The following is a 27418-nucleotide window of genomic DNA, read 5'->3' on the forward strand; positions in this document are numbered from 1 at the left end:
AGGAAGTAAGATTGAAAATTAATGACATTATGAGGATATATATAGGAGAAGGGTGACTTTTTTGGAGTCAGTTCTACTCGTTTTTTGGACAAGATTCATCAATTCGCTAAAAATTTTCGAAAGAAAACCCAAACTCCCCCTGAATTTTGAATCACCCCAACCCCCATTCCCTTGCATAAAATGTCTGAATATGTCCCTGTTGGCTACGCATCAGCACAATAATTCACTATCAAAATTTCCCAAGCTTCTAATCCTGAACATTCCAAACTCCCTAATCAACCATTGGTCAATTTCCCAATCACCTAACAGCCAATCAGCATTTACTACAACTTTTACTCTCAATGTCACGAATATCTTAAACAAATTAGATTAAAATTTATGATTTAATTTGACAAATGAGTTCGTGACAAGTCACTTTACTGGAATTTACGACTTAAAAGTGAATGTGATTTTTTTAACTTCCGATAAAGATGTAAATAAATTTTTCAAAATGGGGTTGAGAGCCTTAACACAATTAACAAAGGAAATCTTGGGGAGGTTCAAAAAATTGGGGGGGAAAATGGGGAGAAATTGTGTAATTTGTAGACGGGGAGATGAATTTGGGATGAGATTGGCATTAGATGAGTATAATGAGCATATATGGGACGTAAATGGGATGTATATGGGCTGCAAATGGGTTGTATATGGGGTTTAAATGGGCTGTACATGGGCTGTACATGGGCTGTATATCGGGCTTATATGGATCTTATATGGGACGTATATGGGGCAACAGGCAATTTTCAAGCTAAGAAGCATCTCAACCCTTCACCTCCCACTCTCCTTCCACCTAACCCTCTAGATAAAGCCCAGCTCTTCAAGTTCCACTAAAACAAAACCATTTTTGACACATTTGACACCGAAAAAGGCCACAAAAGCTCACCTCAGTTCAAAAACCTTTTATTTTTTAATTAAAAAAAATGCAATTTCAAGTCAAATGACATTTGAGTCAACACAAATCGGACAGGATCCACTTTCATTGGACAAAAATTCATTAACCAAACAATTTACTCATTAAAAAGTTAATTAAATTTGTTAAAGTCAAGCCATCTGTTACTGCTTAACAATTGGAAAAAAAACTAATTTTTTTACTAAGGACAAGCTGATCACGACAGCCTTTTGAGCTTATAATTAGTTTTCATGCTGATGACTTTCCTTGGATGGTGTCTACAATTTGGTATATAAGAGGCACAAACTTCATGATTGGACATTATTGTAAGCCTTAGGGCCTTAAAGGATAAGTCTAATAAGTGGTGAAAAAAGTGAAAAAAGGAAGTGAAGTGAAGTGAAGTGACTATGAAGATATCAAACTTAATTGTGGTGGGTCTGCTGACTGTATTGTTGTTGGACATTACAGATGTCGATGCAGCAAAGAAAAGAATACGAAAAAGAGTGAAAAAACCAAGCCGTGCTATATACAGTAGAAGAAGTAGCTCTAGTTCAAGTCCAATTTCTACACTGGAATCGTCATCAGAAACTCTGTCACTAAGCTCAATTTCTATGTCAACAAGTTCGCATAGTTCTGAACAAACAAGTGAAACGTCAGCATATTCTAGTGGTTCATCTACCGAACAAAGTTCATCTAGCGAACATACATCAGCACCTTCGGGATCCTTTAGCTCAAGTTCGTCTGAAAAATCAAGTTCTCATAGTTCAGGCTCATCAGGTCCATCAGGATCTTACAGCACAAGCTCCTCTGCTCCATCAGAATCACATAGCTCAGGCTCATCCGTTCCATCAGGATCTTACAGCTCAAGCTCCTCTGCTCCATCAGAATCTCATAGCTCAGGCTCATCCGTTCCATCAGGATCTTACAGCTCAAGCTCCTCTGCTCCATCAGAATCTCATAGCTCAGGCTCATCCGTTCCATCAGGATCTTACAGCTCAAGCTCCTCTGCTCCATCAGAATCTCATAGCTCAGGCTCATCCGTTCCATCAGGATCTTACAGCTCAAGCTCGTCTGAAAAATCAAGTTCTCATAGTTCAGGCTCATCAGGTCCATCAGGATCTTACAGCTCAAGTTCCTCTGCTCCATCAGAATCTCATAGCTCAGGCTCATCCGTTCCATCAGGATCTTACAGCTCAAGCTCCTCTGCTCCATCAGAATCTCATAGCTCAGGCTCATCCGTTCCATCAGGATCTTACAGCTCAAGCTCGTCTGAAAAATCAAGTTCTCATAGTTCAGGCTCATCAGGTCCATCAGGATCTTACAGCTCAAGCTCCTCTGCTCCATCAGAATCTCATAGCTCAGGCTCATCCGTTCCATCAGGATCTTACAGCTCAAGCTCGTCTGAAAAATCAAGTTCTCATAGTTCAGGCTCATCAGGTCCATCAGGATCTTACAGCTCAAGCTCCTCTGCTCCATCAGAATCACATAGCTCAGGCTCATCCGTTCCATCAGGATCTTACAGCTCAAGCTCCTCTGCTCCATCAGAATCTCATAGCTCAGGCTCATCCGTTCCATCAGGATCTTACAGCTCAAGCTCGTCTGAAAAATCAAGTTCTCATAGTTCAGGCTCATCAGGTCCATCAGGATCTTACAGCTCAAGCTCCTCTGCTCCATCAGAATCTCATAGCTCAGGCTCATCCGTTCCATCAGGATCTTACAGCTCAAGCTCGTCTGAAAAATCAAGTTCTCATAGTTCAGGCTCATCAGGTCCATCAGGATCTTACAGCTCAAGCTCCTCTGCTCCATCAGAATCTCATAGCTCAGGCTCATCCGTTCCATCAGGATCTTACAGCTCAAGCTCGTCTGAAAAATCAAGTTCTCATAGTTCAGGCTCATCAGGTCCATCAGGATCTTACAGCTCAAGCTCCTCTGCTCCATCAGAATCACATAGTTCAGGCTCATCCGTTCCATCAGGATCTTACAGCTCAAGCTCGTCTGAAAAATCAAGTTCTCATAGTTCAGGCTCATCAGGTCCATCAGGATCTTACAGCTCAAGCTCCTCTGCTCCATCAGAATCACATAGCTCAGGCTCATCCGTTCCATCAGGATCTTACAGCTCAAGCTCCTCTGCTCCATCAGAATCACATAGCTCAGGCTCATCCGTTCCATCAGGATCTTACAGCTCAAGCTCGTCTGAAAAATCAAGTTCTCATAGTTCAGGCTCATCAGGTCCATCAGGATCTTACAGCTCAAGCTCCTCTGCTCCATCAGAATCTCATAGCTCAGGCTCATCCGTTCCATCAGGATCTTACAGCTCAACCTCCTCTGCTCCATCAGAATCTCATAGCTCAGGCTCATCCGTTCCATCAGGATCTTACAGCTCAACCTCCTCTGCTCCATCAGAATCTCATAGTTCAGGCTCATCAGGTCCATCTGGATCTTACAGCTCAAGCTCCTCTGCTCCATCAGAATCACATAGCTTAGGCTCATCCGTTCCATCAGGTTCTTACAGCTCAAGCTCGTCTGAAAAATCAAGTTCTCATAGTTCAGGCTCATCAGGTCCATCAGGATCTTACAGCTCAAGCTCCTCTGCTCCATCAGAATCTCATAGCTCAGGCTCATCCGTTCCATCAGGATCTTACAGCTCAAGCTCGTCTGAAAAATCAAGTTCTCATAGTTCAGGCTCATCAGGTCCATCAGGATCTTACAGCTCAAGCTCCTCTGCTCCATCAGAATCACATAGCTCAGGCTCATCCGTTCCATCAGGATCTTACAGCTCAAGCTCGTCTGAAAAATCAAGTTCTCATAGTTCAGGCTCATCCGTTCCATCAGGATCTTACAGCTCAAGCTCGTCTGAAAAATCAAGTTCTCATAGTTCAGGCTCATCAGGTCCATCAGGATCTTACAGCTCAAGCTCCTCTGCTCCATCAGAATCACATAGTTCAGGCTCATCAGGTCCATCAGGATCTTACAGCTCAAGCTCGTCTGAAAAATCAAGTTCTCATAGTTCAGGCTCATCAGGTCCATCAGGATCTTACAGCACAAGCTCCTCTGCTCCATCAGAATCACATAGCTCATCCGTTCAGGCTCATCAGGTCCATCAGGATCTTACAGCTCAAGCTCGTCTGAAAAATCAAGTTCTCATAGTTCAGGCTCATCAGGTCCATCAGGATCTTACAGCTCAAGCTCCTCTGCTCCATCAGAATCACATAGTTCAGGCTCATCAGGTCCATCTGGATCTTACAGCTCAAGCTCGTCTGAAAAATCAAGTTCTCATAGTTCAGGCTCATCAGGTCCATCAGGATCTTACAGCTCAAGCTCCTCTGCTCCATCAGAATCACATAGTTCAGGCTCATCAGGTCCATCAGGATCTTACAGCTCAAGCTCGTCTGAAAAATCAAGTTCTCATAGTTCAGGCTCATCAGGTCCATCAGGATCTTACAGCTCAAGCTCCTCTGCTCCATCAGAATCACATAGTTCAGGCTCATCAGGTCCATCAGGATCTTACAGCTCAAGCTCCTCTGCTCCATCAGAATCCCATAGTTCAGGCTCATCAGGTCCATCAGGATCTTACAGCTCAAGCTCGTCTGAAAAATCAAGTTCTCATAGTTCAGGCTCATCAGGTCCATCAGGATCTTACAGCTCAAGCTCCTCTGCTCCATCAGAATCACATAGTTCAGGCTCATCAGGTCCATCTGGATCTTACAGCTCAAGCTCGTCTGAAAAATCAAGTTCTCATAGTTCAGGCTCATCAGGTCCATCAGGATCTTACAGCTCAAGCTCCTCTGCTCCATCAGAATCACATAGTTCAGGCTCATCAGGTCCATCAGGATCTTACAGCTCAAGTTCCTCTGCTCCATCAGAATCACATAGTTCAGGCTCATCAGGTCCATCAGGATCTTACAGCTCAAGCTCGTCTGAAAAATCAAGTTCTCATAGTTCAGGCTCATCAGGTCCATCAGGATCTTACAGCTCAAGCTCCTCTGCTCCATCAGAATCACATAGCTCAGGCTCATCCGTTCCATCAGGATCTTACAGCTCAAGCTCCTCTGCTCCATCAGAATCACATAGCTCAGGCTCATCCGTTCCATCAGGATCTTACAGCTCAAGCTCCTCTGCTCCATCAGAATCACATAGCTCAGGCTCATCAGGTCCATCAGGATCTTACAGCTCAAGCTCGTCTGAAAAATCAAGTTCTCATAGTTCAGGCTCATCAGGTCCATCAGGATCTTACAGCTCAAGCTCCTCTGCTCCATCAGAATCACATAGCTCAGGCTCATCAGGTCCATCAGGATCTTACAGCACAAGCTCCTCTGCTCCATCAGAATCACATAGCTCAGGCTCATCAGGTCCATCAGGATCTTACAGCTCAAGCTCGTCTGAAAAATCAAGTTCTCATAGTTCAGGCTCATCAGGTCCATCAGGATCTTACAGCTCAAGTTCCTCTGCTCCATCAGAATCACATAGCTCAGACTCATCAGGTCCATCAGGATCATTCAGTTCTGGTTCATCTGCTTCATCTGGATCTCACAGCACAAGTTCATCAGCTCCATCTGGATCCTTCAGTTCTGGATCATCTGCTCCATCAGGATCATACAGCTCAAGTTCCTCAGCTCCATCTGGATCCTTCAGTTCTGGATCATCTGCTCCATCAGGATCATACAGCTCAAGTTCATCAGCTCCATCTGGATCATTCACAACAGAGTCAAGTTCATCAAGTGAAATTGCATCAAGTTCATCAAGTGCTTATTCTTCTGGCTCATCTGCTCCATCAGGATCATTCAGTTCTGGTTCATCTGCTTCATCTGGATCTCACAGCACAAGTTCATCAGCTCCATCTGGATCATCAGCTCCATCTGGATCATCTGCTCCATCAGGATCATTCAGCTCAAGTTCATCAGCTCCATCTGGATCATCAGCTCCATCTGGATCATCTGCTCCATCAGGATCATACAGCTCTAGTTCCTCAGCTCCATCTGGATCCTTCAGTTCTGGATCATCAGCTCCATCTGGATCATCTGCTCCATCAGGATCATACAGCTCTAGTTCCTCAGCTCCATCTGGATCCTTCAGTTCTGGATCATCAGCTCCATCTGGATCATACAGCTCAAGTTCATCAGCTCCATCTGGCTCATCTGCTCCATCAGGATCATTCAGTTCTGGTTCATCTGCTTCATCTGGATCTCACAGCTCAAGTTCATCAGCTCCATCTGGATCATCAGCTCCATCTGGATCATCTGCTCCATCAGGATCATACAGCTCTAGTTCCTCAGCTACATCTGGATCCTTCAGTTCTGGATCATCTGCTCCATCTGGATCATTCAGTTCTGGTTCATCTGCTCCATCAGGATCTTACAGCTCAAGTTCATCAGCTCCATCTGGATCATCAGCTCCATCTGGATCATCAGCTCCATCTGGATCATCAGCTCCATCTGGATCATCAGCTCCATCTGGATCATCTGCTCCATCAGGATCATTCAGCTCAAGTTCATCAGCTCCATCTGGATCATTCAGTTCTGGTTCATCTGCTTCATCTGGATCTCACAGCTCAAGTTCATCAGCTCCATCTGGATCATCAGCTCCATCTGGATCATCTGCTCCATCAGGATCATACAGCTCAAGTTCCTCAGCTCCATCTGGATCCTTCAGTTCTGGATCATCTGCTCCATCAGGATCTTACAGCTCAAGTTCATCAGCTCCATCTGGATCATCAGCTCCATCTGGATCATCAGCTCCATCTGGATCATCAGCTCCATCTGGATCATCTGCTCCATCAGGATCATACAGCTCTAGTTCCTCAGCTCCATCTGGATCATTCAGTTCTGGTTCATCTGCTTCATCTGGATCTCACAGCTCAAGTTCATCAGCTCCATCTGGATCATCAGCTCCATCTGGATCATCTGCTCCATCAGGATCATACAGCTCTAGTTCCTCAGCTCCATCTGGATCCTTCAGTTCTGGATCATCAGCTCCATCTGGATCATACAGCTCAAGTTCATCAGCTCCATCTGGATCATCTGCTCCATCTGGATCATTCACAACAGAGTCAAGTTCATCAAGTGAAATTGCATCAAGTTCATCAAGTGCTTATTCTTCTGGCTCATCTGCTCCATCAGGATCATTCAGTTCTGGTTCATCTGCTTCATCTGGATCTCACAGCTCAAGTTCATCAGCTCCATCTGGATCATCAGCTCCATCTGGATCATCTGCTCCATCAGGATCATACAGCTCAAGTTCCTCAGCTCCATCTGGATCCTTCAGTTCTGGATCATCTGCTCCATCAGGATCGTACAGCTCAAGTTCATCAGCTCCATCTGGATCATCAGCTCCATCTCATCTGGATCATCAGCTCCATCTGGATCATCTGCTCCATCAGGATCATTCAGCTCAAGTTCATCAGCTCCATCTGGATCATCAGCTCCATCTGGATCATCAGCTCCATCTGGATCATCAGCTCCATCTGGATCATCTGTTCCATCTGGATCATTCACAACAGAGTCAAGTTCATCAAGTGAAATTGCATCAAGTTCATCAAGTGCTTATTCTTCTGGCTCATCTGCTCCATCAGAATCATTCAGTTCTGGTTCATCTGCTCCATCAGGATCTTACAGTTCAAGTTCCTCAGCTCCATCTGGATCATTCAGTTCTGGATCATCTGCTCCATCTGGATCATTCAGTTCTGGTTCATCTGCTCCATCAGGATCTTACAGCTCAAGTTCATCAGCTCCATCTGGATCATCAGCTCCATCTGGATCATCAGCTCCATCTGGATCATCTGCTCCATCAGGATCATTCAGCTCAAGTTCATCAGCTCCATCTGGATCATCAGCTCCATCTGGATCATCTGCTCCATCAGGATCATACAGCTCAAGTTCCTCAGCTCCATCTGGATCCTTCAGTTCTGGATCATCTGCTCCATCAGGATCTTACAGCTCAAGTTCCTCAGCTCCATCTGGATCATCAGCTCCATCTGGATCATCAGCTCCATCTGGATCATCTGCTCCATCAGGATCATTCAGCTCAAGTTCATCAGCTCCATCTGGATCATCAGCTCCATCTGGATCATCAGCTCCATCTGGATCATCAGCTCCATCTGGATCATCTGCTCCATCTGGATCATTCACAACAGAGTCAAGTTCATCAAGTGAAATTGCATCAAGTTCATCAAGTGCTTATTCTTCTGGCTCATCTGCTCCATCAGAATCATTTAGTTCTGGTTCATCTGCTCCATCAGGATCTTACAGTTCAAGTTCCTCAGCTCCATCTGGATCATTCAGTTCTGGATCATCTGCTCCATCTGGATCATTCAGTTCTGGTTCATCTGCTCCATCAGGATCTTACAGCTCAAGTTCATCAGCTCCATCTGGATCATCTGCTCCATCTGGATCATTCACAACAGAGTCAAGTTCATCAAGTGAAATTGCATCAAGTTCATCAAGTGCTTATTCTTCAGGTTCATCTGCTCCATCTGGATCATTCAGTTCTGGTTCATCTGCTCCATCAGGATCTTACAGCTCAAGTTCCTCAGCTCCATCTGGATCATTCAGTTCTGGTTCATCTGCTCCATCAGGATCTTACAGCTCAAGTTCCTCAGCTCCATCTGGATCATTCAGTTCTGGTTCATCTGCTCCATCTGGATCATTCAGTTCTGGTTCATCTGCTCCATCAGGATCTTACAGCTCAAGTTCATCAGCTCCATCTGGATCATCTGCTCCATCAGGATCATACAGCTCAAGTTCCTCAGCTCCATCTGGATCCTTCAGTTCTGGATCATCTGCTCCATCAGGATCGTACAGCTCAAGTTCATCAGCTCCATCTGGAAGTTCATCAGCTCCATCTGGATCATTCAGTTCTGGTTCATCTGGATCATCAAGCTTCATCTGCTCTGGATCAGATCCTCAAGTGAAATTGCATCAAGTTCTGGCTTATAGTTCTGGATCATCTGCTCCATCTGGATCATTCAGTTCTGGTTCATCTGCTCCATCTGGATCATTCAGTTCTGGTTCATCTGCTCCATCAGGATCTTACAGCTCAAGTTCATCAGCTCCATCTGGATCATCAGCTCCATCTGGATCATCTGCTCCATCTGGATCATTCACAACAGAGTCAAGTTCCTCAAGTGAAATTGCATCAAGTTCATCAAGTGCTTATTCTTCTGGTTCTGGTTCATCTGCTCCATCTGGATCATTCAGTTCTGGTTCATCTGCTCCATCAGGATCTTACAGCTCAAGTTCATCAGCTCCATCTGGATCATCTGCTCCATCAGGATCATACAGCTCAAGTTCCTCAGCTCCATCTGGATCCTTCATCTACAGTTCAAGTTCCTTCTGGATCATTCAGTTTCATCTGCTCCATCTGGATCATTCAGTTCTGGTTCATCTGCTCCATCTGGATCATTCAGTTCTGGTTCATCTGCTCCATCTGGATCATTACAGCTCCATCTGGTTCATCAGCTCCATCTGGATCATTCAGTTCTGGTTCATCTGCTCCATCAGGATCTTACAGCTCAAGTTCATCAGCTCCATCTCAGCTCCATCTGGATCATCAGCTCCATCTGGATCATCTGCTCCATCAGGATCATACAGCTCAAGTTCCTCAGCTCCATCTGGATCATTCAGTTCTGGATCATCTGCTCCATCTGGATCATTCAGTTCTGGTTCATCTGCTCCATCAGGATCATACAGCTCAAGTTCATCAGCTCCATCTGGATCATCAGCTCCATCTGGATCATACAGCTCAAGTTCCTCAGCTCCATCCGGATCCTTCAGTTCTGGATCATCTGCTCCATCTGGATCATTCAGAGTCAAGTTCCATCAAGTGAAATTCATCACAGTTCATCAAGTGCTTATTCTTCTGGCTCATCTCACAACAGAGTCAAGTTCATCAAGTGAAATTGCTCCATCAAGTGATCATTCATTTAGTTCTGGTTCAGTTCTGGTTCATCTGCTCCATCAGTTCTGGATCTTACAGTTCAAGTTCCTCAGCTCCATCTGGATCATCATCATCTGCTCCATCTGGATCATTCAGTTCTGGTTCATCTGCTCCATCTGGATCATTCACATCTGCTCCATCAGGATCATACAGCTCAAGTTCCTCAGCTCCATCTGGCTCCATCTGGATCATTCAGTTCTGGTTCATCTGCTCCATCTGGATCATCAAGTGAAATGCATCAGTTCAGCTCATCTGGATCATCTGCTCCATCAGGATCATTCAGTTCTGGTTCATCTGCTCCATCTGGATCATTCAGTTCTGGTTCATCTGCTCCATCAGGATCTTACAGCTCAAGTTCATCAGCTCCATCCGGATCCTTCAGTTCTGGATCATCTGCTCCATCAGGATCTTACAGCTCAAGTTCATCAGCTCCATCTGGATCATCTGCTCCATCTGGATCATTCAGCTCAAGTTCCTCAGCTCCATCTGGATCAAGTTCCTCAAGTGAAATTGCATCAAGTTCATCAAGTGCTTATTCTTCTGGTTCATCTGCTTCATCTGGATCATTCAGTTCTGGTTCATCTGCTCCATCAGGATCTTACAGCTCAAGTTCTTCAGCTCCATCTGGATCATTCAGTTCTGGTTCATCTGCTCCATCAGGATCTTACAGCTCAAGTTCATCAGCTCCATCTGGATCATTCAGTTCTGGTTCATCTGCTCCATCTGGCTCCATCTGGATCATCTGCTCCATCAGGATCTTACAGCTCAAGTTCATCAGCTCCATCTGGATCATCTGCTCCATCAGGATCATACAGCTCAAGTTCCTCAGCTCCATCTGGATCCTTCAGTTCTGGATCATCTGCTCCATCAGGATCGGCTCCATCTGCATCATCTGCTCCATACAGCTCAAGTTCATCAGCTCCATCTGGATCATTCAGCTCCATCTGCATCATCTGCTCCATCTGGATCATTCAGCTCATCTGCTCCATCTGGATCATTCAGCTCCATCTGGATCCATCAGGATTCAGTTCTCAGCTCATCTGCTCCATCTGGATCATTCAGTTCTGGTTCATCTGCTCCATCTGGATCATTCAGTTCTGGTTCATCTGCTCCATCAGGATCATTACAGCTCAAGTTCATCAGCTCCATCTGGATCATCAGCTCCATCTGGATCATCTGCTCCATCTGGATCATTCACACAGAGTCAGAGAAATTCAAGTTCCTCAAGCTCCATCTGGATCAAGTTCATCATCTGCTCCATCTGGATCATTCAGTTCTGGTTCATCTGCTCCATCTGGATCATTCAGTTCTGGTTCATCTTCTCCATCTGGATCCTTCAGTTCTGGATCATCTGCTCCATCAGGATCATACAGCTCAAGTTCATCAGCTCCATCTGGATCATCTGCTCCATCAGGATCATTCAGGATCTTCTGGTTCATCTGCTCCATCTGGATCATTCAGTTCTGGTTCATCTGCTCCATCTGGATCATTCAGTTCTGGTTCATCTGCTCCATCAGGATCTCAGTTCTGGTTCATCTGCTCCATCAAGTTCAGCTCAAGTTCATCTGCTCCATCTGGATCATTTAGTTCTGGTTCATCTGCTCCATCTGGATCATTCAGTTCTGGATCATCTGCTCCATCAGGATCTCACAGCTCAAGTTCCTCAGCTCCATCTGGATCCTTCAGTTCTGGATCATCTGCTCCATCAGGATCGTACAGCTCAAGTTCATTAGCTCAATCTGGTTCATCTGCTCCATCTGGATCATTCAGTTCTGGATCATCTGCTCCATCTGGATCATTCAGTTCTGGATCATCTGCTTCATCTGGATCTCACAGCTCAAGTTCATCTGCTCCATCTGGATCATTTAGTTCTGGTTCATCTGCTCCATCTGGATCCTTCAGTTCTGGATCATCTGCTCCATCAGGATCGTACAGCTCAAGTTCATCAGCTCCATCTGGATCATCAGCTCCATCTGCATCATCTGCTCCATCTGGATCATACAGCTCAAGTTCCTCAGCTCCATCCGGATCCTTCAGTTCTGGATCATCTGCTCCATCTGGATCATTCAGTTCTGGTTCATCTTCTCCATCTGGATCATTCAGTTCTGGTTCATCTGCTCCATCAGGATCTTACAGCTCAAGTTCATCAGCTCCATCTGGATCCTTCAGTTCTGGATCATCTGCTCCATCTGGATCATTCAGTTCCATCAGAGTTCTGGATCATCTGCTCCATCAGGATCATTACAGCTCTGGTTCATCTGCTCCATCTGGATCTTACAGTTCAAGTTCATCAGCTCCATCTGGTTCTGGATCATCTGCTTATTCTTCTGGTTCATCTGCTCCATCTGGATCATTCAGTTCTGGTTCATCTTCTCCATCTGGATCCTTCAGTTCTGGATCATCTGCTCCATCAGGATCATACAGCTCAAGTTCATCAGCTCCATCTGGATCATCTGCTCCATCAGGATCTCACAGCTCAAGTTCATCTGCTCCATCTGGATCATTCAGTTCTGGTTCATCTGCTCCATCTGGATCATTCAGTTCTGGATCATCTGCTCCATCTGGACTTCATCATCTGCTTCATCTGGATCTCACAGCTCAAGTTCATCTGCTCCATCTGGATCATTCAGTTCTGGTTCATCTGCTCCATCTGGATCATTCAGTTCTGGTTCATCTGCTCCATCAGGATCATTCAGTTCTGGTTCTTCTGCTCCATCTGGATCTTACAGCTCAAGTTCCTCAGCTCCATCTGGATCCTTCAGTTCTAGTTTCAGCTCCATTCTGGTTCATCTGCTCCATCTGGATCATTCAGTTCTGGTTCATCTTCTCCATCTGGATCATTCAGTTCTGGATCATCTGCTTCATCTGGATCTCACAGCTCAAGTTCCTCAGCTCCATCTGGATCCTTCAGTTCTGGATCATCTGCTCCATCAGGATCGTACAGCTCAAGTTCATTAGCTCAATCTGGTTCATCTGCTCCATCTGGATCATCTGCTCCATCTGGTTCATCTGCTCCATCTGGATCATTCAGTTCTGGTTCATCTGCTCCATCTGGATCATTCAGTTCTGGATCATCTGCTTCATCTGGATCTCACAGCTCAAGTTCATCTGCTCCATCTGGATCATTCAGTTCTGGTTCATCTGCTCCATCTGGATCATTCAGTTCTGGATCATCTGCTTCATCTGGATCTCGATCTCCTCAGCATTCTCAAGTTCATCTGCTCCATCTGGATCATTTAGTTCTGGTTCATCTGCTCCATCTGGATCATTCAGTTCTGGTTCATCTGCTCCATCTGGATCATTCAGTTCTGGTTCATCTGCTCCATCAGGATCTCACAGCTCAAGTTCATCTGCTCCATCTGGATCATTCAGTTCTGGTTCATCTGCTCCATCAGGATCATACAGCTCAAGTTCATCAGCTCCATCTGGATCATCAGCTCCATCTGGATCATCTGCTCCATCTGGATCATTCACAACAGAGTCAAGTTCCTCAAGTGAAATTGCATCAAGTTCATCAAGTGCTTATTCTTCTGGTTCATCTGCTCCATCTGGATCATTCAGTTCTGGTTCATCTGCTCCATCTGGATCATTCAGTTCTGGTTCATCTGCTCCATCTGGATCATTCAGTTCTGGTTCATCTGCTCCATCTGGATCATTCAGTTCTGGTTCGTCTGCTTCATCTGGATCTCACAGCTCAAGTTCATCTGCTCCATCTGGATCATTCAGTTCTGGTTCATCTGCTCCATCTGGATCATTCAGTTCAAGTTCCTCAGCTCCATCAGGATCTCACAGCTCAAGTTCATCTGCTCCATCTGGATCATTCAGTTCTGGTTCATCTGCTCCATCTGGATCATTCAGTTCTGGTTCGTCTGCTTCATCTGGATCTCACAGCTCAAGTTCATCTGCTCCATCTGGATCATTCAGTTCTGGTTCATCTGCTTCATCTGGATCTCACAGCTCAAGTTCATCTGCTCCATCAGGATCATTCAGTTCTGGTTCATCTGCTCCATCTGGATCATTCAGTTCTGGTTCGTCTGCTTCATCTGGATCTCACAGCTCAAGTTCATCTGCTCCATCTGGATCATTCAGTTCTGGTTCATCTGCTCCATCTGGATCATTCAGTTCTGGTTCGTCTGCTTCATCTGGATCTCACAGCTCAAGTTCATCTGCTCCATCTGGATCATTCAGTTCTGGTTCATCTGCTTCATCTGGATCTCACAGCTCAAGTTCATCTGCTCCATCAGAATCTCATAGTTCTGTTGAATCAAGTTCTTCAAGTGAGATGGTTTCAACCTCTTACAGCTCTAGCTCGTCATCTGCTTCAGATATTTTGTCTACGAGTTCATCTTCAAAATCTTCATCTGGTTCCAGTAGTTTGAGTTCCATTGGATCATCATCTACTAGTTCTTCTGGCTCATCTTTACATTCGTCAAGCTCGCCATCTCAAAGATACACTAGTGGAACCAGTATAATGGATTCCGATTATTATCTTGTATATCCAGATGAAAGTGGCCCTGCTGAATGTGAGTTTGTCTATTTTGATGACTACAGTAGTCTCGAAGGTGTCATATCCATCGAAGAAGGTGATGCTGAATGTTATTCGGATGAAAGTTCTGATCAAGCATTTACATCAAGCAGCGGTGAAGCAAATATTGGAATGCATGCCTTAAATTCCAATCTTTTTGACGACTAAATTTGACTTTTCTTTATTATTGTAAACAGCATGTGATTGTGGCTATCATTAAGGAGATGTGTTAATTTTAAATTATTTCGTCGGATGTTAATGGTGTGGATTGATATTAAGGCTTGGTGGCATTGTGCTTACTTGTTGTCGATTTAGACCTTTTTGGTCTTTTAAAATTTTGTTGAAAATTGAAAATTTTTCAAAAAATCATAGAATTCTGACCAATGGGGGAAGAGGGGATCTACCCACCCATCCCTTCCTCCCCTTGAGGTCACTTCTGATAGCACATGCCATAGCCTTAATTTGAATCTAGTCATTTTGATGATGTTAGTCTCTAAAAACTTTCTGAGTATGAGTTTTTGATAAAATAGATATAAAGGCAATTGGAACTAACTATGGATTCATCTGCTTATTGATAGGGTCATTCACATGCTGCATCATTTTATTCAATTTTAAACATATTTAACTTTTGCTGTTTAACCTTTTATCTCTTTAATCATATTTAATCAATGTTTCAATTAGGTTGCAATTGAATTTTGACATTTTTGGAAGTCTCGTTGACTTTTTAAGGTTTAGAAATCATCGAAAAATCCAAAAGAAAATCATTTTTGACATTTTAAGTCAAAAAAGAATCGAAATTTCCTCAAAATTCTAAATAATCTTGTTCTTTTCAAAATTAAGTTGTCCAAAAGTCAACCAATGGATTTAAAGGATCTAAGAAACCTGATCATTAACTACAAATTAAAGAATATTCAATTTTATTGGATATAATAATTGCAAAAAGTCCTTCAGGAGATCAGCTGAAAAGTTGGAAAATCTGGAAATAATACAAAATTGAAAGTTCAATCCTCATTTCCTAATGGCAAGAAGAAGCAAATATCAACTTTTAACATAAGGAAAATCAAAGGATCAAAAACAGTCGTCAGTATACCATCTTTGATGTCAATATGCTTAAGATGCCCTAACGACAACATCGTTTTGCTTCAGAATGTCTAATAATTCTTGTATTCATACACAAATCAGTTTCTACTGACGATAGAAGGATAAATCAATAGTGATTCATAAATGTCGCTCAAAACTAACTATTTCAACTTTACCAAGGCTTACATTACAACGAGACTTACTAATCATTCACCATCATTTTGACGTTTCAACAAGCGTTTGAGGGCTGATGCAAGTCATGGAACATCGAAAAATCTGCAAGAAATGCAGGGGTCACTTGGAGCTACTCTAATTGAGTTAGCTATTGAGTGACTCCTGTGGAATGCAAGCTTCAATCTACAAAAGGACCTAAAATTGAAGCATTTACAAAATTAAACTCCAAATCATCAGCATTTCTACGACTGGATGCTTAAACTACCAAAGAAACCAACAATCTAAGAATAGACAGCATAAAACTTCAAATCATCATCAATCATCAATCATTTTTTACCAATAATTGACCATCATCATCGATATCAATTTCCAACAATATTTCCAATACAAATCACAACAGTCATCCATTCTGAAGGTTTAAGTTTCAATAAATTTCATCAAATTTTAATTTCAACTTCACAAAAGGAAATTTCAAAATTCAAATTGCAACCAAAAAATCAAAGTCTATATTTATATCAAGCACTAAAAATTATCTATGCACCACATGTTTAATTATATTTATCTGAAAAAAATTGTTAATAATTTCTTGTTTTTGTTTCTGTTTATGTTATGATTTATTCTGATTTTATTCTGAAAAAATCTTTAAATAAAAATTTTAATGAATTTAAATAATTATGGAATTTGTTACAATGAATTTTAAGTTTAGTAGCTAAGTTATGTTCTGAACCTCCTTCAGGGGAGTTGAATAGAGTCTGTAAAAACTCTTTGAAAGTGATGATTCCGGTTCAACTAAAAACTCCCTTCCCAAACCTTTTGGACAACAAATTCTTCATTATTTTAGGGGGTTTTTAAGACAAAAAATCTCAAACCCCTCTTATGATCCCCTTCAAAATAGCCTCAGTCCTCACCCACCCAGCCAATCAAAATGATCAAAAATCAATCAAAAATTAGCTAAAAATCCTAAAACTACACCTAAATTCTTGCGATCTAACCAAAAGTATGTCAACCCACTCATCTACTTCAAAAAATATCTGGAAGTACCCCACAGATTCCGACTTTAACATGACTTTAGTCAGGGTAAACGAATAGAAAAACTGAGAGTTATTTTTGTATGGTTTTGAAAGAATTCACAGATTTGCTAAAAGCAGTATACTTCCGTTTACCCCGGGACTTAACTTAATTGTTTCTGAGTCAATTTGTTTAACTCGTCTTGATTTCAAGTTTTATATATAAAATGTACAAGTTGACTCAATGTTCTTGGATCAATATGATCAATTTGAGAATCTCATGAAACCTACCCTACTCTGTCTGCTTCCTTTCTAAGCATTACATGATTTCCGAATGTAACATTTTGTGTCTAATTGGAGAATCGATTGGTTGACTTCAAATTTCACTTCAGACTTAAAATTGGCTCAAAAATCTCCTCCCAAACTCCCATAAACTTCAAGTTCAAGTAAACCTTAACTTAGCTGCCAATTAAGAACTACCTTAATTCTAACTTTTTGATACTTTGCTACTTCCTTTTAAGTAAATTCGCTAGATTGCCTCTTTGCCTTTTCCATTTGACTACGTCTAAATATTTCCGTTATAAGTTTCGATGACTTTGATGTTGATGGATATATGACAATTTTCTTTTTTGATGATTTTACCAATGAATTTGAGATCATTTGACTATTACGTGATGTTTTAATGACAATTTTGGGTCCATTTTTGTGACTTTTTTTGACATCATTTTGATGAAAATTTCGATGATTTTCTGGCAGTTCTAAATTATTTTCAGCTGCTGATGTGTCGATGTCGTCAAGAATTTCAATCTCATTTTGACTAATTGTACTCTCGGTGCTCAACGACCGCACATCATCATCATTATTGAATGTTTCTGGAACAATTTCAGCCATTGAATCAATTTCAATTAAATTTTCATCTTTTCTCAGCAGTTCTTTAAGTTTCCTTTGATTTTCAACTAAATTCATTCGATATTCTTGAAATTTTCTCATTTCACGATTACAGACGAGACAAATTGTCATCGGTAGCTGCTCATCATCGTCCAATTCATCACCCGTCAATTCTTTATAGCTTAAAATATGAAATTGTGTTAATAAAATTGTTTTAAATTTTGTTTGTAGACAAAATCTACAGGATGTCCGGTAATCTTCAATTGATTCAGTCATTTTTTGGCTAAAATTTTAAATTTTTAATTTCATTAAAATATTTGAAAACTTTTTTGTTCTATTTATTTGTGAGTGTCGACAACTGACAGCATGAAGTCGAATTGTTATTATTGTTTACTTTTTGGATGTACACACTGCTTTGTGTGATGGAATTTTGGTGTGGAATTTAATGTTTGTGTTTGCACATGCTTGAATTATGATAACAAATTGAGATAACATTAGCTTTTTTTCTTGGATATTTGATGTTGATAAGATTGAGCTACAATCAAGATAGTTTGAAGGATTATTGGGGAATCTTGACAATTTTAATCATTTTTGTTTGATTTTGATCAAAATCTAAAAAGACGAAGGTATGGACTTGATTCAAAAGTATCGAAAAACAACGGATTGACACCAAAATACCCACCATACCCCTCTCTATTCTAATTACCCAACATCAACTGCTATCTACTAAACTAAGAAAAAATGTTAAGGAATCAATTTACGCTTGATAGGAGGGATACAATTGGGGTATTGGGGAAGCCGAAGTGTGAAGAATTGAGTCTAAATTGAGGTCTCCCTAGATGACCAAATGTCAAGTATGTAACTTCACATGGTATCCCCTGTTACCACAGCTTGCGTCCGAATCTGTGGATCAGGATGTCCTGGGAAAGTCCCGTCCCAATTCTCGAAAATCTTCCTGTACGGGGACTTCCGGAATGCATAACATTAATATATTACATAAGCATATGCGTGAACTTGGTATCGAAAATTGGCTAGTGAAAGAGACAGCTTTAGGCAACTCCTGACCTCCCGGTCAAGGATCGCAATTGATCTGTACGACCAGCGAAGTAAGAAAGCATATTTCATGAGCATTACTCTTAGTTTACTCTCCTCTTTTCCACGCTGGGGTCAATAACTCCAAATCTCATAAAATGCTCCAAAACCAAATACATGAAGAGCACTTACAGTGCTGCAATGGAACAAAAAGAAGCAAAAAAAGAGAAAGAATGAATAAAGCAGAATTGAGAGTAAACAGATCAACAAAATGAGTTGAAATTGAAAAGTAAATAAGTGAAGAACAAATTGGATTGAAATTTCAGATTTTAATTAATTTTTGTCGATTTTAAGGCTGTTTAGTTATGTGAAAATCTGTGGAAGTTGAAGTATAGTCAAATTATAACAATATTGAAGCATAAAGAACAATCCAAAACTCAAAAATTCCTTCAAATTTCATTAAACTTTTCAACATCATCAAAATATCAATTTTCTGACCCGCAAAATATGAGATTCAAAGCCTCATTCCCAATAATCGTGATTCTGTTGAGTCTCTTGACACCAATTTCATGTGACAAGCCGAATAAGCCAAATGTGCTGTTTCTTTTAGGTAAATTAAAAAAATTCTTTTTTGTTAATTGAAAAAAATTATAAAATTTAATTGAAAATTGAAAGTTCAGTCACGATTGCTAATTAACAGCAGGCTGTAAAACAGTCATAAAAATGGAATATGATTATTTAATTAATTAATTTAATTTGTTTTTGTGTTTTATTTATTTTTGACATTTTTTTGACATTTTTGTGGGTCTGGGACCTAACCAAGAATGGTTAGAAGGTGGCTAGGGAGGGGATAATCCAAAGTTATGGTCTCTAAATGCACAAGCGCATTGAAGACCAATTTCAAAAATGGAGCTGGACCCTCAAACCTGCCATCCCCTTGAATATGCTCTTGGCATTGACTAAGGGTCCCGTAATTTCCGAATGATCCCCTACTAATGTCCTTAAAAATTCTAACTTTTTCAAACCTTTCAAATTCAATAATTTTATCAACCTCAGCCATACCTAATAACAATACCAAAAATTCCCTCAATATTCCAGCCGACGATGCCGGATTCGAGAGCGGTGCATACCTAAATAAAATAGTTCAAACACCCAACATCGACGACCTTGCACGACATTCACTTCTATTCAATAATGCATTCGTTTCCGTTAGTTCATGCTCGCCTAGTCGTGCTGCAATTTTGACAGGTCAACCAACTCATCAGAACGGCATGTATGGCTTGCACAACAGCGAGAATCACTTCAATAGCTTTGATGGAATCAAATCACTTCCGAATATTCTGAAAGATCATGGAATAAGGACGGGATTGATTGGTAAGAAGCATGTTGGTCCATCAAGTGTCTTTAAATTTGATTATGAAGTAACTGAGGAAGGACATTCGATTAATCAAGTTGGACGGAACATAACGCACATCAAGTTGCTGGTCAGGGACTTCCTGAAGTCAGTGAATGACTCGCAATTCTTCTTGATGGTCGCATTCCACGATCCACACAGATGCGGTCACATAACACCTGAATTTGGTCCATTTTGTGAAAAATATGGAAGTGGACAGGAAGGAATGGGCTTAATACCTGATTGGCAGCCAATTTATTATCAATGGGAGCAAGTTCCACTTCCGTTCAATATTCCAGACACGGAACCAGCTCGAAGAGACATTGCAGCTCAATACACGACAATTTCAAGACTTGATCAAGGCATTGGATTAGTTTTGAAAGAACTAAAGGAGTCTGGACTTGATAAAGACACTTTAGTGATCTACACAAGTGACAATGGACCTCCATTTCCATCCGGACGAACAAATTTCTACGAACCAGGCTTCAATGTTCCATTAATGATGTCGTCGCCAGACAAAAAGCGCTGGCATCAAAGTACATATGCCATGACGTCACATTTGGATCTACTGCCAACATTCCTTGACTGGTATGGAATTCCACAGAACTTCCATACATCCACAAATGAAATAACAAGCTATACAGGAAAGTCATTACTTCCATTACTCGATCAAGAACCACCAGCAAGTGATGAAACTGTCATTTTTGGTAGTCACAACTTCCATGAAGTCACCATGGCATATCCAATGAGAACCGTTAGAAATCGGAAGTACAAACTCATCCATAACCATAATTATGACTCGAAATTTCCAATCGATCAAGATTTTTATGTCTCATGGACATTCCAGGACATTCTAAATCGAACAATCAGTAAGACTAAACTTCCATGGTACAAAAATCTAAGGACATACTACAATCGACCTGAATTTGAACTTTATGACATGAAAAAAGACTTTGCTGAGATGCAAAATCTTGCTTATCGTAAGGATTTTGCAAAAGTACGAAAGGAATTGGAAGATAAGTTGTGGAACTGGCAGGTTGACACTAATGATCCATGGAGATGTGCACCGCATGGTGTGTTGGAGGATAAAGGAGAGTATAAGGGAAATCCAAGTTGCTTGACATTGGGGCATGATGAGATGTAGGTTTGTGATGAATTTTTGTCATTTTCATGGATGGAAGTAAGGAAAGGATGGCAATAAAATGAATATTTTAGTATTTTTGAAGGTTTTGTTTCATTTTGTTTGATTTAGATTGGAATTTACCCATATAGGTGGAAATCATGCTCAGAGTTAACTCTTGGATATGCTATGGATCCTATCCGACCCTCCCTGATCCTATCTGACCCTCCCTGATCCTCCCTGATCCTCTTTGATCCTCCCTGATCTTCCCTGATCCTCCCTGATTCTCCCAGATCCTTCCTGATGCTCCTTAATGCTCCCTGATCCTCCTTTATACTTCCTGATCCTCCTTGGTCCTCTCTGACCCTCCCTGGTTCCACCTGATTCTTTCTGATTTCCCATCAAAATATCCATGATCTTCCTGGTTACCCTTGATCCCCTCCCTGATCCTCCCTAATACCACTATAGACTTCAAGCATCAAAATAAATTTGAATCAATTTAAGTTTCCCGCACAAAATTTCAACTTTACATTCCTACACGATTTGTTTTTGTTTACAAATGTTACTCAACATTTAGTTCCATCAGATAACCCGCGGGGCTTGAAACTTTTCAATACATAACAAGTCAAAACATTGAAAAACTTTTTTTTTCTAAAAAATTCAAATTTGCCACAAATTTTAAACTTTCTTCAATTCCTGCACCGTCACAAAGTGATTAAATTATTAGTGAAAATGGACAGTAAGACTCGGGACTTGATAAAGACGTGAATCGGAACTAACTTAAATTTCCAATAAATTTTTTTCACCGAATTGTACAAAAAAAAAAGTTTTTTCAAATTTACTTCCAAAAATTAACTTTTTTTAATCAAATTTAAAATAATTAAAATAGTCAAAATAGATAGAAATGTTTAGCTTTAAATTCATGCCTGCAAATGTCACGACGTCACATAAGGTAAGTCGACCATAATTTATTTTTAGATCCATTTGTGTCACAGACAATAGACAATTGCGTATGCAGTTGGATATACTTGTTTACCTGACAATTTGACAACCGGAAAAAGGTCATTTGGAGTCAGGTCAAGTCAGTCATGGGGCGACAGATAAATGATAATTAAATTAGGTTTTACGGTCATGTGGATGTATGTTAATGTGTGTTTGTGGACTGAGTAAATATGGATTAAATATTTATGAGAAAAATATGTATGTGAAGCACTTTATTGATAATTGTTTACTGACTGGAATGGGGTCAGTGGTTGTAAATTTATGCTTGTTTTAATTGTGGATTTGATGAGTTTTTGGGGGGTGTGATTTGGGAATATGACATAGATTTGGGTTTAGGCCGGTATTAAGTCTGTCAATTCTGTCAATTCGGTATCTGAAATGTCAATCCTCGGGGATCATCAGGAGCGTATTTAGGAGAATGAGGGGATGTTGGGAAGGCTTGAGAGGTTCGGGAAGTTGCTCATGTTAGGTGACCCCTGGATGCTCCAGTTTTTGGCTTCGATCCTGAGGACGGTTCATAAAACCTAATTAAATCCTTTCAAAATTCAATCAAAATCTACCTAGAAAATGCCCAAAATGGATCAGGGAGGCAGGTTGACCCCAAAACAGCCTTAAATACCCTTCTAGTGGAGGATCCTCCCCCCAATATCCTCCAAATCCCCCTCATTCACATTCCAAGTCATAATAAAAATTCCATTCCCATTTCCAGATCATCATCATCTCTGTGACGACCGGTGTGGCTCTCTTAGGCATCCTAGCCTCATACTTAAGCCGTCGTAAAATCAGACCAACCAGAAATGCTCGACTTCGAGCATATGCGAGTGGAAGAAGGACTAGGAACTCAATAAGAAGCCCTAATGGTAAGCTACTTCATTTCCTTATTTTATCAATCATTTAATCCCTTAAATCTTCAATTTTAGATGCTATGTCAACAGCCGGATCACGTGCCAGTGCCAGATCAGTCTCTCCCGGTGGCTCAGTCTACACAACAACAGATATTGTATCCTATGCAAGTGGATCCACACGTGGTGGAGGTCCATCAGGTGAACCAGCTGTTCCACTATCACCGCAACAGCTTGGTGTAATGGGAATGGAAAAGTTGGAGGATGTGATAAGCATATGGGAGGATGCATTGGCTGCACATTCCCTTGGTAATTCCTCAGGACATCCAGAAGATGCTGAATTTTTCCGTGAAATTCAAAATTTACTCGAAATTGCTTACGGACTTCAGGAACAATCTGAACTTTTATTCCTCGATGAGCGTTCCTGCCTATTTCGTACCACAAATGACGATGACCAAAATTACGCGGATGCAAATTTCGATTCTGCTGAGTCATTTGCATCAGCTTTAGATCAGATAGCAGATTTAAGGGAATTTGAGGACTTTGAGCATGAACATGAGGAGGAAATTGAGCATCCATTATACATAAATACAGTCCGCGGTATGGAACAGAATCCAATTCCATGTCGAAATATCAGAAGTGACCTCGTCCATGTGCCCAGCGACAATGAATACCTAGCCAAGCTACACTGCATCCGACTTGCATTTCATCACATGTTTCGTGACCAGAACGTGTCCAAATGGGTCGCAGATACTGGTCGACAGATACTCACTGACTTGTTGTGTCTAAATGACAAAGATCCAAAAGACTTTATTATTGGATATGAGAGGATGTTGGCATTTATGCAGGAACCATATGGATGGCAGCAAGCTGAATTGGAACTAAGTGAACGTGGCGTTAAGGCAATGACATTTTACGATATTGTGCTGGATTTTATAATTCTTGATGCATTTAAAGATTTGGAAAGTCCGCCGGGTTCAGTCATGGCTGTGGTCAACAATAGATTTTTATCAAATGGATTTAAGGAAACGGCATTGGCTACGGCTGTTTGGAGTGTCGTTCGTGCTAAAAAGCGAATGTTGAAATATTCCGATGGATTTATGGCTTACTTTTATCAAATTACAGAACAAATATCCCCCGTCATGTGCTGGGGATTTTTTGGAAATGATGAGAACTTGAAGGAAGTTTGTCATTATTTTAGAACGGAAGTTGTTGACTTCTTGAGCGATATTTTTAATTTTCAAAAAGTTAGATATACGACAGTAGAGGAACTTAGTGAAGACATTCTTAGACTGATGAAGCAGCGTGCAAGCAATATTCAGATTAAATTTAGTGCTTAGATTCTTTTTTTTGGTTCCTTTTTATGTTAATTTTTAGTTTAGATAGTTATTATGGGCGGTGCATTAGGGTCGATAGGGTATCTAATTGTTAGGTCCACCCCTGACCGCTATGTGCCGCTCAGACAAGACTCAGATACTCGTAGTTGTTGTTTGTACATTTGACTGATTATCCTATCAAATGACAAGCCTATGTATAAATTAACCCGAAAAGCATCGTTCGGTTAATCGATCCAAAATCCGACACTAAGCTGAGGCGACTGTGGCATGGTGTCGGATTTAACGCACAATTTGCAGGACTTTGTGTCTGTATTCAAAAAGTCCAAAAAGCGCTTCCACATTGGAGTCTCACCAACTTTGATTTAAACCAATTCTTTGCCTATGTCCGAATCTGGTACCATGTCAGATATTCGGTTTAAATCCGACACCATGCCAGTTTATTGTTAACCAACCTAATCCAACATCATGACAGACTCACTCCAGCTTAATGTCAGATTTCAGATCGATTAACCAACCTACACTATTCGGGATACACAAGGAAGCCTAAACGCAATTTGTTAATCTTGAATATCTGTTCCTAATTTTTTTGATCAACTTGCATCGCTCAAGGAACAATAAAATACTTCCAAAATTCACCCCTCAACTCGATTTAGATATTAAAAATGTCTTTAAAATTTTGTTTTTTGTTGAATTTTTATGAAGCATCAAATGTGAAAAATATAATACTGAAATAAAGTAGGAAAAAGACTTGGTGATGGATTGAAATTGATTTAATTATAGAAAATTCGAATTTAAAAATCAAATGTTTTAATTTGTTGATTTTTTGAGTGGTTTTTGCTTTAACTTCAGGATTTTAGGCCAGAGCTGGAAGTCCCCTCATGTCGACTTGACTCCATTAAGGTCCGAGTCGACTTTGAGCTCTGTTTTAGACTCTCAAATTGATTTTCAGGAACTTTTACGTCAGTATTTTTAGAATGGGGTGTGGGACAAGAGGACGGAGCCTCTCCATACAAAGCCACTTTCGGATCATTGTGAGTACCAAGTCAGCAAGTCGCTGCCCCCACGCAACAGTCTATTTTGCACTATCTGATACATCAAAACGTTAGAAAACCCAAATCCCCCATGTGATCACATTTACAATTCAAATTTCAAAACCACTTCGCATGCATGCTGGCATGCTGTTAGTTCACTTCTCCGTCGAAACTCACCAACACAATTACAGTTTTTGTTTACAATTTTTAAGCAGTCAGAGAAAAATATTAGATCAAAAATGAAATTCTTATCAATTTTTTTAATTCTAAGTCTCGCGATATGCGGAAAAAGTCAGGAACTCAAAGGCTTTACACTTAAACAAATTCAGTTCTTTTATCAGATATTTACTGGTGAATTTATGGAAATGAAGAAAAAGGAAAAAGTTGAAAAATTTATAGTGAGAAATGAGACGTCGAGTATTTATGGTAAGGATGAAGTTGAGCTTGATGGGGGTTAAGGAAGAGTTTCGGGATGGAACTGAGGGTTACTGAGGTGGACATGGGTTAGATGGACTCTGTTTTGGAGGAGCTACTCGACTTCATGGTTCATGGTCAATTCTGGAGTTGAATGTCCAAACAGAGTCACAATATAGCCTCAGACCGGCTTTACCCTAGCATTAGACTTGATTCCACCTACTCCAACCCCATTTCTACACTGCTGGCCTTTCTGACAATTCTAATTAATATCCAATCCATTCCAGATCACATCACATACTTCGACACCCAAGTATGCTTCCCATATGAAGCATATGAAGCAACTCATCGCGACAGACGTGCAAAATGCATCCGTGCTAAAGGAAATGGCACTTTATACCTTACAAACTCAATATCGGAAGTGATGTCGCTAATTTCACCAGTTTCTGGAACATCAAGGAACGATCAGCTGCCTGGAAACTGCGTTGTTATCCTGTTTTACACTAAATTCTGTCCTGGATGTCAAGCTTTGATTCCGCATTATAATTCATTGGCTAGAAACTTTCCAGATATTAAAGTTGCAGCACTTGATGCTTTTGAACATCCTGGATTGAATACAGATTTTGGAATTATTGGACTTCCGACAATTGTACTGTTCCATAATGGACGTATGCTGCATAAATTCAACATAACGCAATCAGCGACAGTCACAAATTTCGTTAAATTTATCACATCCAACACGAATCTTCGACCAAATACAAGCAATGTTGTTGTCACGTCCGATGACTTTAGTCCAACAAGTCCATTAAAAGTGACAATGCAGGAAGAGAAGTTTGATCCATATTTGTGGATGTCGTGGATATTTATTGTCTTTTGTGCTGTCTATTACTTCACAAAATCTCGAACTTATGGACAAATTGTGGAAATGATCAACAGGACATGGAGGGAATCAAATGAGGCACAGATGCAGTGAGGTTAGGCTTTGTGGGGTCATTTTAGGGGAGTGGGATTAGTGAATTTTAATGATAATTATTATTTGGCAGCTATAAAGGTTCATGGAACCGGATTTATTGGATATTTACTCAAATTGACAAAGAACTGGATTGTTATGAGTTACTAGGCTAGTAAGGATTGACTTATCTAGGTCTTTGAGGATTAAGCAGCTTTTAAGACACCAAAACATGTTACTGTATATTTAAAATGACATAAAATCCTCCCAAAATTGCTATTCTCAGTCCACAAAGATGTAGATCTGAGATTGATGATAATTTAGGGGTTTTGGAGGGATCCAGCACTTTGCTGATTAGGAATCGATCATAATTAGGTGGAAAATTTAGAAAAATGTTAAACATCACAAGACATTCAATGGAACTGCTTTTAAAAAAATGTTAATTGTGTCCTCATAATCAATTGTGATCTCAAAATGGATGTTGACTGTTTAAAGGATGTGGAACTGATCAAAAAATGATTTGGGACTTGCTATGAGACAGTTTAGCAGGGAAAGGGCATGCTTTCAAGGGTAGAGCAAGCTGAATTTAGCACTCATAAGCATGCCCAACTGGTAGCTCTCGAAAACATGCACCTTGACTGCCAGAGACAGTTTGGCTGTTCTATCATTCATATTTGATCAAATCTGATCCCATTTGATCAGTTCCACACCCTTTTACTAATCAATAATAATAAAATTAATGAAAACAAATGAATCTACGTCTTTCAA

General features: G+C 40.8%; 4 protein-coding genes across 5 annotated transcripts; all 4 read left to right on the forward strand.

The window, feature by feature from the left end:
* The first annotated feature begins 1536 nt into the window (after positions 1 to 1536).
* Positions 1537 to 14549, forward strand: LOC139100409 (pneumococcal serine-rich repeat protein-like). Its single transcript, XM_070653024.1, has 11 exons — positions 1537 to 3946; positions 4012 to 7224; positions 7275 to 9245; positions 9474 to 9862; positions 10000 to 10564; positions 10611 to 10766; positions 10885 to 10990; positions 11059 to 11289; positions 11351 to 12458; positions 12631 to 12991; positions 13060 to 14549. The coding sequence occupies exons 1-11, from the start codon at positions 1537 to 1539 to the stop codon at positions 14547 to 14549; spliced, it is 12000 nt and encodes a 3999-aa protein (XP_070509125.1).
* Positions 14550 to 17939: 3390 nt separating this feature from the next.
* On the forward strand, positions 17940 to 21180 carry Sgsh (N-sulfoglucosamine sulfohydrolase). Of its 2 annotated transcripts, none has more exons than XM_070652612.1 (3): positions 17940 to 18851; positions 18917 to 19172; positions 19661 to 21180. In XM_070652612.1, exons 2-3 carry the CDS (start codon positions 19070 to 19072, stop codon positions 21097 to 21099), a joined length of 1542 nt encoding a protein of 513 aa, XP_070508713.1. In that variant the 5' UTR covers positions 17940 to 18851; positions 18917 to 19069; the 3' UTR covers positions 21100 to 21180. The 2 variants fall into 2 exon arrangements, with proteins under 2 accessions (XP_070508713.1, XP_070508714.1); XM_070652613.1 differs by having other exon boundaries at positions 17940 to 18636; positions 18746 to 19172.
* Positions 21181 to 21314: 134 nt separating this feature from the next.
* On the forward strand, positions 21315 to 24547 carry Miga (mitoguardin). Its single transcript, XM_070652614.1, has 3 exons — positions 21315 to 22027; positions 22787 to 22937; positions 22998 to 24547. The coding sequence occupies exons 1-3, from the start codon at positions 21980 to 21982 to the stop codon at positions 24257 to 24259; spliced, it is 1461 nt and encodes a 486-aa protein (XP_070508715.1). The 5' UTR covers positions 21315 to 21979; the 3' UTR covers positions 24260 to 24547.
* Positions 24548 to 25491: 944 nt separating this feature from the next.
* On the forward strand, positions 25492 to 27404 carry bug (thioredoxin domain-containing protein bug). Its single transcript, XM_070652615.1, has 2 exons — positions 25492 to 25713; positions 25989 to 27404. The coding sequence occupies exons 1-2, from the start codon at positions 25527 to 25529 to the stop codon at positions 26672 to 26674; spliced, it is 873 nt and encodes a 290-aa protein (XP_070508716.1). The 5' UTR covers positions 25492 to 25526; the 3' UTR covers positions 26675 to 27404.
* Positions 27405 to 27418: the final 14 nt, after the last annotated feature.

Source organism: Chironomus tepperi, unplaced genomic scaffold (genome assembly GCF_022539635.2).
Source record: "Chironomus tepperi strain 1889 unplaced genomic scaffold, CSIRO-AGI_Ctep_v1 contig_58, whole genome shotgun sequence".
In the NCBI taxonomy this organism is placed as follows: Eukaryota; Metazoa; Arthropoda; class Insecta; order Diptera; family Chironomidae; genus Chironomus; species Chironomus tepperi.